At 46.4% G+C, this 14,007-nt stretch overlaps 1 protein-coding gene across 1 annotated transcript; it reads left to right on the top strand.

The window, feature by feature from the left end:
- Window positions 1-308: 308 nt before the first annotated feature.
- On the top strand, window positions 309-13,629 carry DLL4 (delta like canonical Notch ligand 4). The gene is made up of 11 exons (XM_064512628.1): window positions 309-1,291; window positions 1,430-1,693; window positions 2,275-2,332; window positions 3,331-3,600; window positions 4,973-5,033; window positions 5,142-5,272; window positions 6,713-6,882; window positions 7,949-8,168; window positions 8,639-9,347; window positions 10,110-10,218; window positions 11,772-13,629. Exons 1-11 carry the CDS (start codon window positions 1,238-1,240, stop codon window positions 11,775-11,777), a joined length of 2,052 nt encoding a protein of 683 aa, XP_064368698.1. The 5' UTR covers window positions 309-1,237; the 3' UTR covers window positions 11,778-13,629.
- The last annotated feature ends 378 nt before the right edge of the window (window positions 13,630-14,007 follow it).

Genomic DNA, 14,007 nt, shown 5'->3' with positions numbered 1-14,007 from the left:
AGCCGGGCTGCAGCCCGCCGCCAGCCCCTGCCAAGCGGCTTGACGCGACCTGCGCCGCTCGCCCCTCGCGGCCGCAAGGGGCCCCCCCGCCGCCGCCCGCCCCGCTGGCCGCTGCGAGCGGCGCCGGGCAGAGGCGGCCAAGCCGCCGGCCGCCAGCCCCTCGCCAGGTAGCCCGGCGCGGCCAGCTCCCCTCAGGGCTCGGCCAGGGAGCGCCAGCGCCCTGGCTTGCCGCCTGCCCGGGGGCGGCAGTGGCCCGCCTTTGGCCGGGATCAAAAGTCACTGCGCGGAGGGCTCCCGGCGGCGGGGCCGTCCCGGCGACTCCCTCGTGCGAGCTCCATTTCACTTTTGCTTTCTCGCTGCCGCCAGCCCTCGCCGGGCAGGGCAGGTGCCGCGGGGCGGCCACGGGCCGTCGGACGCGCCGCAGGGAGCAGCGCCGCGCTGCCCCGCGTCGCCGCGGCAGCTCGGGGGAAAGCGCGGGGTGAGCGCCGGCGGGGACGCGGCGCTGAGGGGGAAGCGAGCGGGCGAGCGGGCGTGTTGTGAAACATTTCACCCGCTATTGTTCGGCCGCTCGGGAAAGCGGCTCTCCGGAGCGGCGTCTGATTTTCGAGGGAACTCTCCCAGTGCGAGTGCTGTAAATATCTCAACAGATGCTTGGCTCGTTCGTAATCAGCTCGGCTTCTCGGTGGTCAGTGCGGCAGCAGCAGCGGCAGCAGGGTATTAATTCTGGATATGAGGGCTCTCCACAACATTTGGTTCTTTTCTCCAGAAAGGAAAGATGGAAAAGGGGAGGGATCGCCCGTGAGTCTGACTGACAGTTTACATAATGAGCTTGCGAGGATGCGAGGCAACTATATAAACAGCTCGAAGGGAAGCAAGTTTTCCATTTACCGAGCGCTGTTAGCACCAGTTAAAGGAGGAGCAGTTCAACACTAAGCACTCCCCTTTGCGTCTCTCACCAAATCCACTCGGCTTTGGAGTTTATAAAGGCGACTAAGCAATCAGAGTTTGGTCGTTGGCTGCAGGATTAATTCCCAGAAGGGGACGTTTTAACACCTGGATTTTACCTTCCAATTTCTGCTGGTGCTCAGGGAATATTTGGAAGAGCAGGTTGCTCTAGGAGAATCGCCGTGACGCCTCTCTTTTCTCCATCAAGCGAGAAGAGCTTACTTAGACCATTTGAGGAATACAGGAGGAAAACTAAACCCACTAAGAATTGGAAGCCTTGAATAACACAAGGATGACAGCCTTGCGCATCTTTGGCTTGACGTTTCTGTTAATGATTTTGCAGCAGGTAATCACGCATTGCAAAAAAAAAAAAAAAAAAAAGAAAGGGTTCGCTAAATGTAAAGTGGGTGATGGAAGCAAGTTTGCATGGCAAAGCCTGGGTAAGCTCTGATTTGGCTATTTTGTATGTCTCCCCTTTGTGCAGAGGGTGTCCGGCTCTGGCGTCTTCCAACTGGAGCTGCACGAGTTCGTGAATAGGCACGGGGCTCTGGCGAGCGGGAAGCCCTGCTCCCCCCACTGCAGGACCTTCTTTCGCGTTTGCTTGAAGCATTTTCAGGCAGTGGTGTCCCCGGGCTCCTGCACTTTCGGCAGCATCATCACCCCAGTTCTGGGAATAAACTCCTTCAGCATCGAGGATACAGAGAGATTTGACAGCCCCATTAAGTTACCCTTTAACTTCACGTGGCCGGTGAGATTGCACTTTAAACCTGATTGCAATTGTGGGGCAGGAGGGCGGCAGGGAAGGCTAATCGCAGCGCGCTGTTAATCTGTCATGTAAACAAACTACTTTCGTCGTTAGACTTATTTCCAGAACTTCCTTAAAAAAAAAAAAAAGCAATGAAGCACTTAGGAAAATAAATGTTAGTTCAACAGAGAGGGAAAAAAAGTAAGCTGGGAAAATCGGCACCCTATAAAACTTGCGCAGAGCGAGGGGGAAGTGCCTAGCCATTAAAAACAGAAACGAAATGCCCTCCTTCCTCCCCTCGCTCCTTGCGCGGCCAAAGAAAAACGCTTTCCCAAGGGATGGGAAGCTCCGTTTCGGTGCCGCAGATAAAGTAACGCGATCCGCAATTAGGTTAATTAAAACGCGCGCCCGGGCGCGGGCAGCGCTGCCAGGGGGGTGGTTTCGCGGTGCCGCCGCGCTGCCGGGCGCCGCCCGCGGGCCGGGGCTGGGGGCCGGGGCCGGGGCCGGGGCCGGGGCCGCGGCTCGGGGCTGGGGGCCGCGGCTGCAGCGCCGGCCGGGGCTCACGCTGGTTTTTCCGCCCGCAGGGGACCTTCTCGCTGATCATCCAGGCCTGGCACGCGCCCGCCAACTACCTGCCGGAAGGTGAATGCGGCTCCGCGCTGCCCCTAGGGGGCGGCCGCGCCCCGGGAGCGCCGCGCCGCCCCCCAACCGCCCACCCCGAAACGGTTAACGGCTAACGGCCGCCGCCGCCGCGCGGCCGCGGCGCTGACCTCACCGCGCTCACATGTTTATACTATAATTTCAGGGCTAGCTTTATCCTCCCATCAGGAGCTAGTCCCTAAACGATATCCATCAGGGCCGCTTTGATTCTGTCCCCTACCTAATCTCCAACACAATTGCGTTTCCTCCGGTTTATTTTTGGCGTGGGAAAGAAAGGAGCTCTTTGGTGAGAAAACTACAAGGCTGCCAAAAAGTCCTGACTCCCTTTTCCTGTATTTTACACCTTTTTCAAATTCCGCCCTTTGGAAAGGAATAATGGCTTTGGGATGTTTTTCTGACATAGAGGAAAAGGATATTTCAACAGCAAAACAGTTCTCACTTTGAAAAGCTCTCTGCAAAGCCTCTTAAGGCCAGGTTAATAGTCACTGATACTGCAGACGACAGGGCGATGTGGGAAGCCGGCACCGGCGGGTTTCACTCGCAACGAGCAGCACACTTGCGCCTTTCCCCCCAGCTGCGTACCAGCGAGGGGCACAGTGCAGCCCGTCGCCCACCTTCCTCCCCATTTTCCTCTTTTTGATGTTCGCAACACAGCGTCGCTCACTATATTTGCATATATGCGTATTGTGTGTGTGTGTGTGTGTATATATATATATATATATATATATATGAAATATATAGGCAAGAACGGCGCCGTACATGGGAGCCGGATACTGCTCATTTCTGGCGATGGGGCGCCTGATTTTCGGTGGCGCTGGGGGCAGAACCGCTTCCTTTCTAAAGAATATATATATATATATATATATATATATATATATATATATATATTTGCTGCCGTGGGCGCGCTTTTTTTCGGGGTGGGGGATGTCGCGGGCGGGAGGGGCCGCGCTGCCGCCCCTGACGCCGCTCTCTCGCCGCAGGCTCCCGGCCGCCGTCGGAGGACTGGCTTATCAGCCAGATGGCGATCCAGCGGTCGCTGGCGGTGGGCGAGGACTGGTCGCAGGACGTGCAGAGCGGCGCGCAGACCCAGCTGAGCTACTCCTACCGGGTGATCTGCAGCGAGAACTACTACGGCGAGAGCTGCTCCCGCCTGTGCAAGCGCCGCGACGACCGCTTCGGCCATTACGTCTGCGAGCCCGACGGCAGCCTCGCCTGCCTGCCTGGCTGGACCGGCGAGTACTGCACCGACCGTAAGTGCCGCACCGCGTCTCGTCGCGTCGCGCGGGCCCGGGGCCGCCACAGCCACCGCCGCGTCGCGCCGGCCGCGCCCTCGCGCCGCCTCGCAGGGGCCGCGTGGGGGCGGGAGCCGTTGGGCGCGAGGCGGGGGCGCCAACGGCCGCCGCGCGCCATGTCGGGGCTGGGGCGGCGGGGCGCGGCTCCCCTCGCGCTGCCGAGGGCCCCTCTCCTCCCGGTGGCGGGCCCCCTCCGGTGGCGGGCCCCCTCCCTTGGCCTCCTCACACAGCGCGGGCAAGCAGGGCCTGCCGCGTGCCCACTCGCTCGCTCGGGGCCAGCCAGTCTTGAGGGGCAAAACACGGGCATCTTGCCTCGACTGATGCCATGAGGAACTCCCTGGGAGAGAGTCCACGCCTCGTTCTGTCGCATATGTTAGAAACACCTAAAAACGAACCGCTACCTCATCATATTAAAAAGCATCACCTGCTTTGGCTTCTTCAGGTCCGTACCTGTGCTAATTCAAGTGTTAGTGTGGGGTAGGAATACAACTCATGAGGTCTTGGAGGAAATGCATGCCCCCAAAACACCAGGGAGCTGTTTGATGAAAGGACTCAGAACCTGAGGGCTTGCCTCCTTTTCCAGTTGTATCAACGGGCCTCAGGCTGGTTTTAGCTGTCTTTGCTGTCCGTCCTTAAAATATTGTGGCCACAACAACACTGGTAAGGTGTGTTGTACAGAGTCACATGGTAGCCACTGGGGCTGTGTTTTCCTCCCGACCTTTCTCCTCTGTGCTTGGAGAAGGAAAGTCGCACTCTGAGGACTTTGGCCCTTTCTGCTGCGACTACTGATGCCTTGCTTTTGTGCCTCACCTCTGTGAGTGACAGCAGTGAAGGGAGAGCTTGCAGAGAAAGGGTCTTGGCTGATATCGCTGAATCAGTGGTATCTATTCCAAGTTAAAATGTTAGCAGCTTGCCCACACAAATGCTTCCACCATTTCTACTGCCAGAGGAGATGGACAGGTGTTGCAGTGTAGTAGTGGGAATTTTTAGCATAGGCTCAGGCTCCTCCTGTTGCGTTTTTTCAGGCTTTCATTAGCACAGGCCCAGCCACCTCCTCTTGCTCCTTTTCTAGCAAGAGTTGCAAGAGTTCATGTTTGTTGTGTAAACACCAAAAACTAAAGGGCAGCTTGTCAAATGATGGCTCTCCTTGTTCACTTCCTCCTGCTCCAGAACTCCCCGTACTGAGAATTTTTAAAACAAAGCTTTGAAAGTGCAAAACAGGTTTTCAAAGTACCTTTCTAAAGGCACGCATTTCCCCTTTTAAAACTGTAGTCTATACTGCCACATGTATTTATCTAAACATTTCTGGTTTTTTATGTTCTCTTTACAGCCATCTGTCTGTCTGGATGTACTGAACAGAATGGATACTGTAACAAGCCTGGAGAGTGCATGTGAGTAGATGGCAATTGCAATCTGAACTTCAGTTAAAATGTCACCTTGTAATAGAAACTTCAGCTCTTTTCTGTGTCATTAATGTTTTAATTTGACTTTTCTTTTAGCTGTCGTCCTGGTTGGCAAGGCCGCTACTGTGATGAATGCATTCCACATATAGGCTGCCGCCACGGGACTTGTAAAACACAATGGCAGTGCATATGTGATGAAGGATGGGGTGGCCTCTTCTGTGATCAAGGTTAGTTCCAAAGGTTGTGCTTATGGCTCTAGATTGGGTATTCCTTGGTATTGGGCCATGGAATCTGACCCGTAGGATCTAGAACTAAATCTCTTCAAGGTACATGTTTATAAGCATCAGTTTGTACCAAGGCTTTCTTAGACAATAATTCTTACATTTTTGGCAATTTTAACTGAAAACAAGCACACCTTTTTGGTAGCTGCATTTTTTTTAATTGGAAAAAAATGGATGAAGTGTTGAACAGGCAAGCTTTCTGCCTCCTCAAGCTAAGTTTAACTTATTCCCTGTACAACTATAACAGTTTACTAAACAGTTTCCAGCAGCAGTAAACACCATCATTTGGGCCTTCCTTATTTTGCATACAAGGAAGTTAACTCATGTGATAAGTCTGGAGCATGAGAGAAAAATCATGTAAGCAAGAATGAAAAGTACAGGTTCCATTTTAAGGTACATCAGACCACTTCCACCTATTCAACCCACTGAATCACTGAACTGTAGCCAGCTGAGCAGTCATGTCCTCAAGGCCATATATGCACTGCTGGCACTGAGAGCATTAAGTACTCAAACCAAGTTAAGTGTTTTCAAGACAGTTATAGGATTAAGATGGGGAAGTCTGAATAAGCAAGAAAAGTAAAGTTGCAGATTTTTTCTGCTTGTAGTTACCTATTAACCAGTTGTATTCCAATTACTGTGGTATTTATAGTGCTTATAAAGATTTTCTGTTTATGTCTTATGAACTTGTGTGCTTAACCTCTATCTCAAATTGAAAGGAAAAAAAACATCATCAAGCTTGACAGAGCATTTAGACAGTTTAAACTACTAACATTCATAAAAAGAGAGCAACATAAATAAACAATAAAAGGTTTCTAATGTTTGTTTAAATCTCCAAGCCTAAACAGTTTTCTTTTTATTTCCTCCCCACTTCCCCAGAACATGCCTTGGAGCACACTTTTTGAAGATGGGGTTTACTCTTTTAATACGTGACATGCTATGCACTAAGTGTTTCTAAGGCCATGGAGTGCCCTTCAGAGAACGTACGCTTATGAAGTACATTTTCCAGCTTGATAGGTGGGGCGTCTAAATCCCATTACAGCTAATGGATTTACACACACGAAAAGGGAGAGTATGCTAAAGCGCTCACAGACTTAAAAGTTTGCCAGGTGTCCCACAATTCAGAGCTTACTGTGTTGCTGTGGTGGACGTAGAGGAATAACTAAAATTGATAATACTCTGAAAAATCTGATTGTTACTGATAATCTGAATAATAATCTCCCGTATTCCTACTGACAGCAAAAAGAAAGACTTCTTATTGAAAATTCTGTCTTTTTTGCTGACTAAAGCATTTTTGTTTCTACTTTCTGTGCTGTTCAAGGCTTGAGGAAATGAATGTCTTTTCCCAGCTGTCAAAGACTTTTCTCTAACATTTTGGTATCTTTTCAGATCTGAACTATTGCACTCACCATAGACCATGCAAAAATGGAGCAACTTGCATGAACACTGGCCAGGGCAGTTACACATGTTCATGCAAACCTGGCTTTACTGGTATTGACTGCGAACATGAGATCAGCGAGTGTGACAGCAACCCTTGTAGGAATGGTGGTAGTTGCACGGTAAGGGCATTTTAAATGTAAAGTCATTGTGAGAAGCAATCCCAAGTATACCTTTTCAGAAATGGTTTTGTAACAACATAATGGGAATTTGATAGTACACAGGTTCATTACTGACGCTCACAACTATCATACTGAACCCTTCCCTAGAGGTGTCAGTGGAGGAAGCCTGTTACAGGAGGAGATGTATCATCTAGATCGGAACTAGTCAACTGATCCTTAGGTTTCTGTGGCAGCCATTATGAGATCTTGGCAAGATCTAAGGTTGGTGAGGGAGCAGAGCTGTAAAAAAAATAAGCTTCCCAAACTGAGATGCCTACAGATATGCACTAAATCTGCATTTTAAGAGTAAATAAAAGAAAGCATCTGCTTTCTACTCTGGGAGCATAGCATCAGACAATATGAGGGCAATGAACTGAAAGATTTTCTGTGAAATAGGTTTCTGCATTTTTAGTTTTCTGCAGTGTAGTGTTTCAATGTATTTTTCAGACACATACAGTGATTAACTCTACTTGTTGATAAAGATTGGTAGATTATAGACATCAAATGTAATATGCACATTTTGATTAAAGCTAATGATGCAAGACCCTAGCTTTGTTCTCCCAAGGCTTTGGACATACTGTACCTGGAAGGAACAGAGGGTTTTGTTGTGCTCTAAGTGGAGGGACTTTTCCATGGCAAAGCAAAATCAGCTCATGTAAGAAATGGGCTGTCATGCAGAAGATAAATGGCCAGATTACAGCTGTGTAGGTTGATACATGCTATTCTGCTCTGGGGGACCTTGGGGATCCCATTAGACAGTAGTGGTGTTACTAGTGTTTTGCCGACTTGCCTGTACTGCATCTGCTCTGTTATGTAGGTACACAATTACTTGCTGAATATGGCCCATTTGTGGCTCCACCCCTCACAGTGAAGCATTCAGATATTTACTCTGCAAATGTTGCTTTGGCCACATCTGAGTGTGAATGAGAAGGGGTAGAACAGCACTCAGTGTTGACCAAAAAGAAACACGCAAGCAGCTATTATTTGGTGACAGCGAATAACAGTGGTCTCATGTTGTGTTTTACAGGATATGGAGAATGGTTACCACTGCCTGTGCCCCCCTGGATACTATGGAACTCACTGTGAGCACAGTGCTTTGACATGTATAGATTCTCCGTGTTTTAATGGCGGCACATGCTTGGAAAAAGAACAAGGGGCCAGCTACACTTGCCTTTGTCCTTTGGGCTTCACAGGGTCAAACTGTGAAAAAAAAGTAGACAGGTGCACGAGCAACCCATGTGCAAATGGTAAGTGTTTTTATCCAAAATCTCATGCCTCTTTGACTTGTTCATGCTTTTCAGTGCAGAAGTGATAGAAATCCAATCTGACCTCTACTACTGCTATAATATATTAGTCCCTCTCCCCCACTGTATTCCATATCTACCCTTATTTTGCTCTCTTGGGAGGCTTTGATTGGCATTTTCTATGCAATAAAAAATGCATAAGGTTTATCATGGGATGGAAGAGATGGCAGAATTATGTAGATTAAATTAACTTTATTACATATTTGGAAGGGGCATCTTTTTAAGCCACAGTGATAAAACTAGGCAAGCTGGAAGGCACTTGCAGATGTATTTAGTTGTTTTGTAAGATAATCTCCCTCTTCTTGAGGCAGTAAAATATGCTTACCAGGGAGAGGTTTAGGTTTCAGAGTGAAGTGCATTGCAGACTGATCGTTCTTTTTTTTTTTTTTTTTTTTTTAACTTTTTTTCCCCAGACGGCAATTGCTTTTACCTGGGTCAGATTCGTGTGTGTCGTTGTCGGGCTGGTTTCTCTGGTCAGAAATGTGAGATAAACATCAACGATTGTGCCAGGAACCCATGTTCCAATGGGGGAACTTGCCATGACCTGATCAACGACTACACCTGCACATGCTTGCCAGGCTATAGTGGCAGGAACTGTGACATCAAAACCAGAGATGAATGTGCTTCTGGGCCATGTGAGAATGGAGGCACATGCTACAGCGGACTTTATAGTGCCAACTTTGTCTGCTACTGTCCTTCTGGCTTCATGGGAAACCGCTGCGAGTTACCAGTTTATACAGTGCCTGTTACCCTTCCTCCTAAACCAGTCCCCTGGATTGCTATATCCATGGGAGTGGGGCTGGTGGCTTTGCTCATACTGTTCTGCATGATAGCAATGGTCATCAGGCAGATGAGGATGCACCCAGAGCAGGACTTGGAGACAATGAACAACCTGTCTGACTTCCAGAAGGGCAATCTCATTCCAGCTTCACAGCTCAAAAACACCAATAAAAATAAAGACCTCGAAGTGGACTGTGGGCTGGAAAAATCAAACTACAAACCCAAGAATCATAAACTGGACTATAATCTGGTAAAAGACCTGACAAGTAGAGGGACACAGGAGGATAAATACTACAAAAGTGAAAAGTGTCTAGGAGAAAAATCTCCCCTCCGACTACACAGGTGAGAATGCAGTCATCTTTATAGTCTTTTGTAAGCCCCCCCCCCATCTTCCTGCATGTCTAGAAACAGATGAGAAAATACAAAAAAAAGGATTGATTCAGGAAGATAAAATACAAAACAAACAAGAACAAAGCTAGGAATCTTCATACTGGAGTATGCACATGCATGTCATAGCCAAGTGGTATTCCTGGCTAAGTCAAACAATTGAATTGAGTGTTTGCGCAGGGTGTTGCTAGTATGGGTGAATAAGTGTGGCTAGCCCAGTGATGAAACTAGGAGGTGTCTTTCCTTCCCCCAGTACATCATGGAGAGACAACAACAGTATGCCATACAGGCATTAACAATAAGTATTTCAGTTATTAAGAAGGCAAAGTGAGCTACTTACTGAGAGAAGATAGAATAAAAATAATTACTGTTCTCAAAAAAGGAAAAGGCAGGTATCCACTGGCTCATCAGTCTTCTGATCTGTGTACAGAAAGTCTTGTCTGAGTTCTGCTTGTGACTGTTATTCTGAGGGATCTGAGGAGTAGATTTATTACACTGGACATGCCAGAAGCATAGCAAGACAGTACCTATTCCTTACTTCCACTTTTCTAGTGTAACGTCCTGCCCATCATATAGAGTATGTGAAACTTCATCCTCTGGCCTCCCCTTCCACGCCTTCAGGGCTCTCTCGTTTCACCCCTCTATGTTCACAGAAGATTTCTAGAGCCAGGCATGTTTGAAGTCAAATAATGTTCTTTTTTCTCTGCCCTGCCTTAGTGAAAAGCCGGAATGTAGGATATCAGCGATATGCTCTCCAAGGGATTCAATGTACCAGTCTGTCTTTGTGATAACAGAAGAAAGGAATGAGTGCATCATAGCCACAGAGGTGCGTACACAGCTCCCTAAAAACATACGTGGGCAGACATGAATTCACAAAGTAAAGTGGGCAAATTATCATTTAGAATTACATCTGAGAAGGTAACTATTTCCAGGGATCACAGATACTTCCCAGCATTCTCCTATCCTCTTCTGTGGTGCACAAGAGTGCCAAAGCAAACAGAAAATACAGCAGGGAAAATAAATTAGCAGCTCTGATTTTATTAATCCAGAGGTTTTGAGCTTAAATAAGTCAATGGGAGATGAAAGCACTAAACAACAGCCAATAAAATTCCGTGTAGGATTATTTCCTCTTAAATAGCTAGTCAGCAAAAATGGGAATAGTAAGAGTCTATAGACCCATAGATGTAAAGCCAGAGTTTTCCCCATGACTAAAACAGATAATGTGTTCTGTGGAAAGAGGTAAATCTGTAGATTTCTAGCAAAAGATGGACGGTAACTGCATATGCTAATGGATAAGAATTACAACCATTTAGGGAGTCCGTAATAAGACATGGAAGGAAATTCAACCTCTTGGCCTTTAAGCTCCAGATGTGTGTTTGTGGCTCCAACAGAAATTACCACTGCTTCTTGTGGTACTGATAAACATGTCAAGATTTTGATGGTATTTTGAAAGGTTAGGGGACAATGCAGAAAAACTGATTTTTTAGGAAGGCCCTTGCATTGAACAATCCTAAGACTTTTAAAAGCAGCTACTGAGGATCCAAGTACTTCCTGAAGAATTACTGACCCACTGGAAAAAGCTCAGTGTGAATTTAAATGCAATTTAACATCAGCTGATGATCCTCTGATCCTAAGAAAGACCTGGGTTTGCTCTTTTTTTGACTGTCTCTTCCAGTGTAGCCATCTTTAGGACAAGTTTCAGGTAGTTTCAGGCTCCAGGAAAGAGGAGCTTGCTGTCCATATAGCAATGATCTGTGAACGCAGCTCTGCAGGAATCTGTCTCCCTTGCCAGTGTGGATATCAGATTTCTGCTTAAAGGCAAGCTGGAATACAAGTCAACCAGCAATATTAACAGTTTAAGACTAACTGAAAGGATTTTTCAAAGATACAAATGACAACTAGACACGTAATTCCCATTAACTTACCTAAATACCGTATGTTCCTTTGAAGATCTTACTGACCGAAGCCAGACTCCCAGGTTTACATCAGGCACCTCAAGAGGTATTCTTATTTTCAGGGTTGCTTCTCCCAGCCTCGGTCAGGTTTGATGCTTTTGAACACAAGGTATTTAACTATATCATATGCCTGTTATGGAGACCTCATATTAAGCACCCAGATTTGTAAGTTTTAGCCTAAATAGCCTTTCCCTCACACCAGGTCAAGAGGCTACTTGTCATACAGACATACAGAAGAGTAGTTTGCTAGCCATTCTCTATCTCTGGACCCAGCCAAAACCTTTGAATACTGCTAGTTAAGGTGCAGGAATGTTTGGCTTAAGTTACTCTGGTTTGACATACTTGATTTATAATTTGTTAACTCCACAGTACTCTGTACACTGTGCTTCATTCTCATTCCTTCTATTATTTTACATCCTGACAGGTATAAGACTGACGATAGTCCATTTGCACCTCAGATTTGGTAATGCCAGTAGATGGACGTTCCTGCTGCATTGTTTACAATTCAGAACTGGATTGGACTGTTTTTAATTACATGCAACTTGCTGCTCTCAGGCGGAGGATGGAACTGGGTGAACTGGACAGACTGTGAATTTACCGAAAGATGCAATACACCTTTTTGTTCTTACTGCCCTTGTTTGAAGTTTGATACCAGAAATCTCATTGGCTATAGAAGAGGGGAGGCAGAGGGAAGAGAAAGGGGTTAAAAATGTTGTTGTTTTGATACATTTTTTAAGGATACTGAGGCCAGTTCCTCATGGACAGACCCGTGGCTTTCCAGAACTCTGATTATGGGAGGTGCCAGTAGATGAGGAGGCACTGAACTGTCACAGATGTTGCAACGGAAGGTGTGAAGAAAGACACATTGCTATGCAGATAATGGATACAGAATAAAAGAGATCTCCATTTTTTCTGGGTTTAAAAGTGCCTAAAATGTGTCAAGAGAATCTTAAGGAGCCCAAACAGAGACTTGACTGCTCTATTCGCAGTTACCTGAACAGTATTGGGCAGGAGTGATTGACACTTCCTGCTATACATCTATTTGCATCTCCTCTCTCCTGCTGCATGTATCGGAGACAGTTCAAGGGGTGAGAGGAGGAAGGAAAGAGGGATACAGAATTTACATTTCATCTCATTTGGTGATGCTTTGGAGAATTGACTGACCCAAGCCACGATATGGGACAGGATTTTCATGGATTTAAACCCCTGAGAAGGGAAAGGTGTGATAAGGAATGTCTACTGCCTCTTCCCCGTTACGAGGAGAGACACAATCCCAGCCTTACAAATGCGTTTAAAATCAATCAGCTTCTAGAACCTATATGGGCTGAGCTGTCTCAGCTGTTTTCACGCCCTTTGCACTACCAGTGACTGTGAACAGAAATTACATTTTGCTTCTCCTCCCTCGTTCTCTCTCCCTCCCTTATTTCTTACACAAATTTGGGGGTTTATGTTGTGTTTCTCAATTAGGTCCCACCTTCTACTGCAGACAGTCTCAAAGTCACAGCTGTTACTTTCTGAAGAAGAAATACTGTCGTCCCCCTATTTCTCTGGTTGTAGAATTCCCACTTCTGTTGTTCCAAATGCCCAATAGAGAAGCATCCACTGAGAAGCCCTCTGCCACAACAGGTGGAGAATGGAGTGAGAAGGTTCTAGGCTTGTCCCATTTCTTTCATACCAACACACCCACTGCCACAGGGGAAAAGGGGGAGCCTGCCCCTGGAAACCAGAGGCATACCTAAACTATTTTCTTATATACATATTTACAGCAATAATATTGACCCCCCCATGGAAAGTGCTGTGACACTGTAAAAAGGTGAGGCTTTGGGATGCAGCAGAATGAGGAGGGAGGAAACAAGATCGCTTCAAAGAAACCTGGACTGTGCTATCTCTCAGACAGTGATAGCCCTGCCCTTGTAAATCCTGTCGTTGGACTAGCCCATCTACTGCTTTGGACTGTGCAGACTAGGCCCTTTCATAATGTCCACTACTGACCTTCTGCTCTGACCATGTAGGACCATTTTGAAGATGACCTTCAGAAATCAATAATATGGGTTTTAGTTTGTCTGTCTGTAGTTTATTTTGAAGTCTAGTATTTCAGTAATTTAAAAAAATCAGAAGCACTGAACTTTCTATGTTTTATAACATTATTTTGTATATAATGTATATTTATAATCAAAACAGAAGTGTAAATATGTTTATTACTTCTCATGTAATGTTTTTAATGTGATGACAAAGTTTGAATTTTATTTTTTTTTTCAAACAATGAAAATACTTTCCTGCTACTATGAAGTTTATTGTGGTTTGTCCTTTTACAGTTCAGGTTCCATGATTCTGTGACAGCCTGGGTTACTTGAAACTTCAGACGTGAGCTTGTCTGCTCACTGTTAGCAGCCCTACATTTGCATTTTGCAAACCAATCTGCTGTAGGCTGCTTTTATAATCATTAACTGATGTCAACAAAGTTGTTCAGCTGAGTGACATTCGTCTGACAGAAAAGTTATACATATTTATTTTGTGTTATATAATATTTAAATAATATATAGATACATACTCTCTCAGTATGGAGTGGGATTGAACAGTCAGAAAGGTTATTTTTATTAATTCATCCTTCATTCTTTTTCTTCCGTGACAACTTGTGGCATGGAAGATACAGACTTAGT

Source organism: Dromaius novaehollandiae, chromosome 5 (genome assembly GCF_036370855.1).
Source record: "Dromaius novaehollandiae isolate bDroNov1 chromosome 5, bDroNov1.hap1, whole genome shotgun sequence".
Classification (NCBI taxonomy): Eukaryota; Metazoa; Chordata; class Aves; order Casuariiformes; family Dromaiidae; genus Dromaius; species Dromaius novaehollandiae.
The sequence above is the reverse complement of the archived record's forward strand: the minus strand, read 5'-3'. Positions and strand labels throughout refer to the sequence as shown.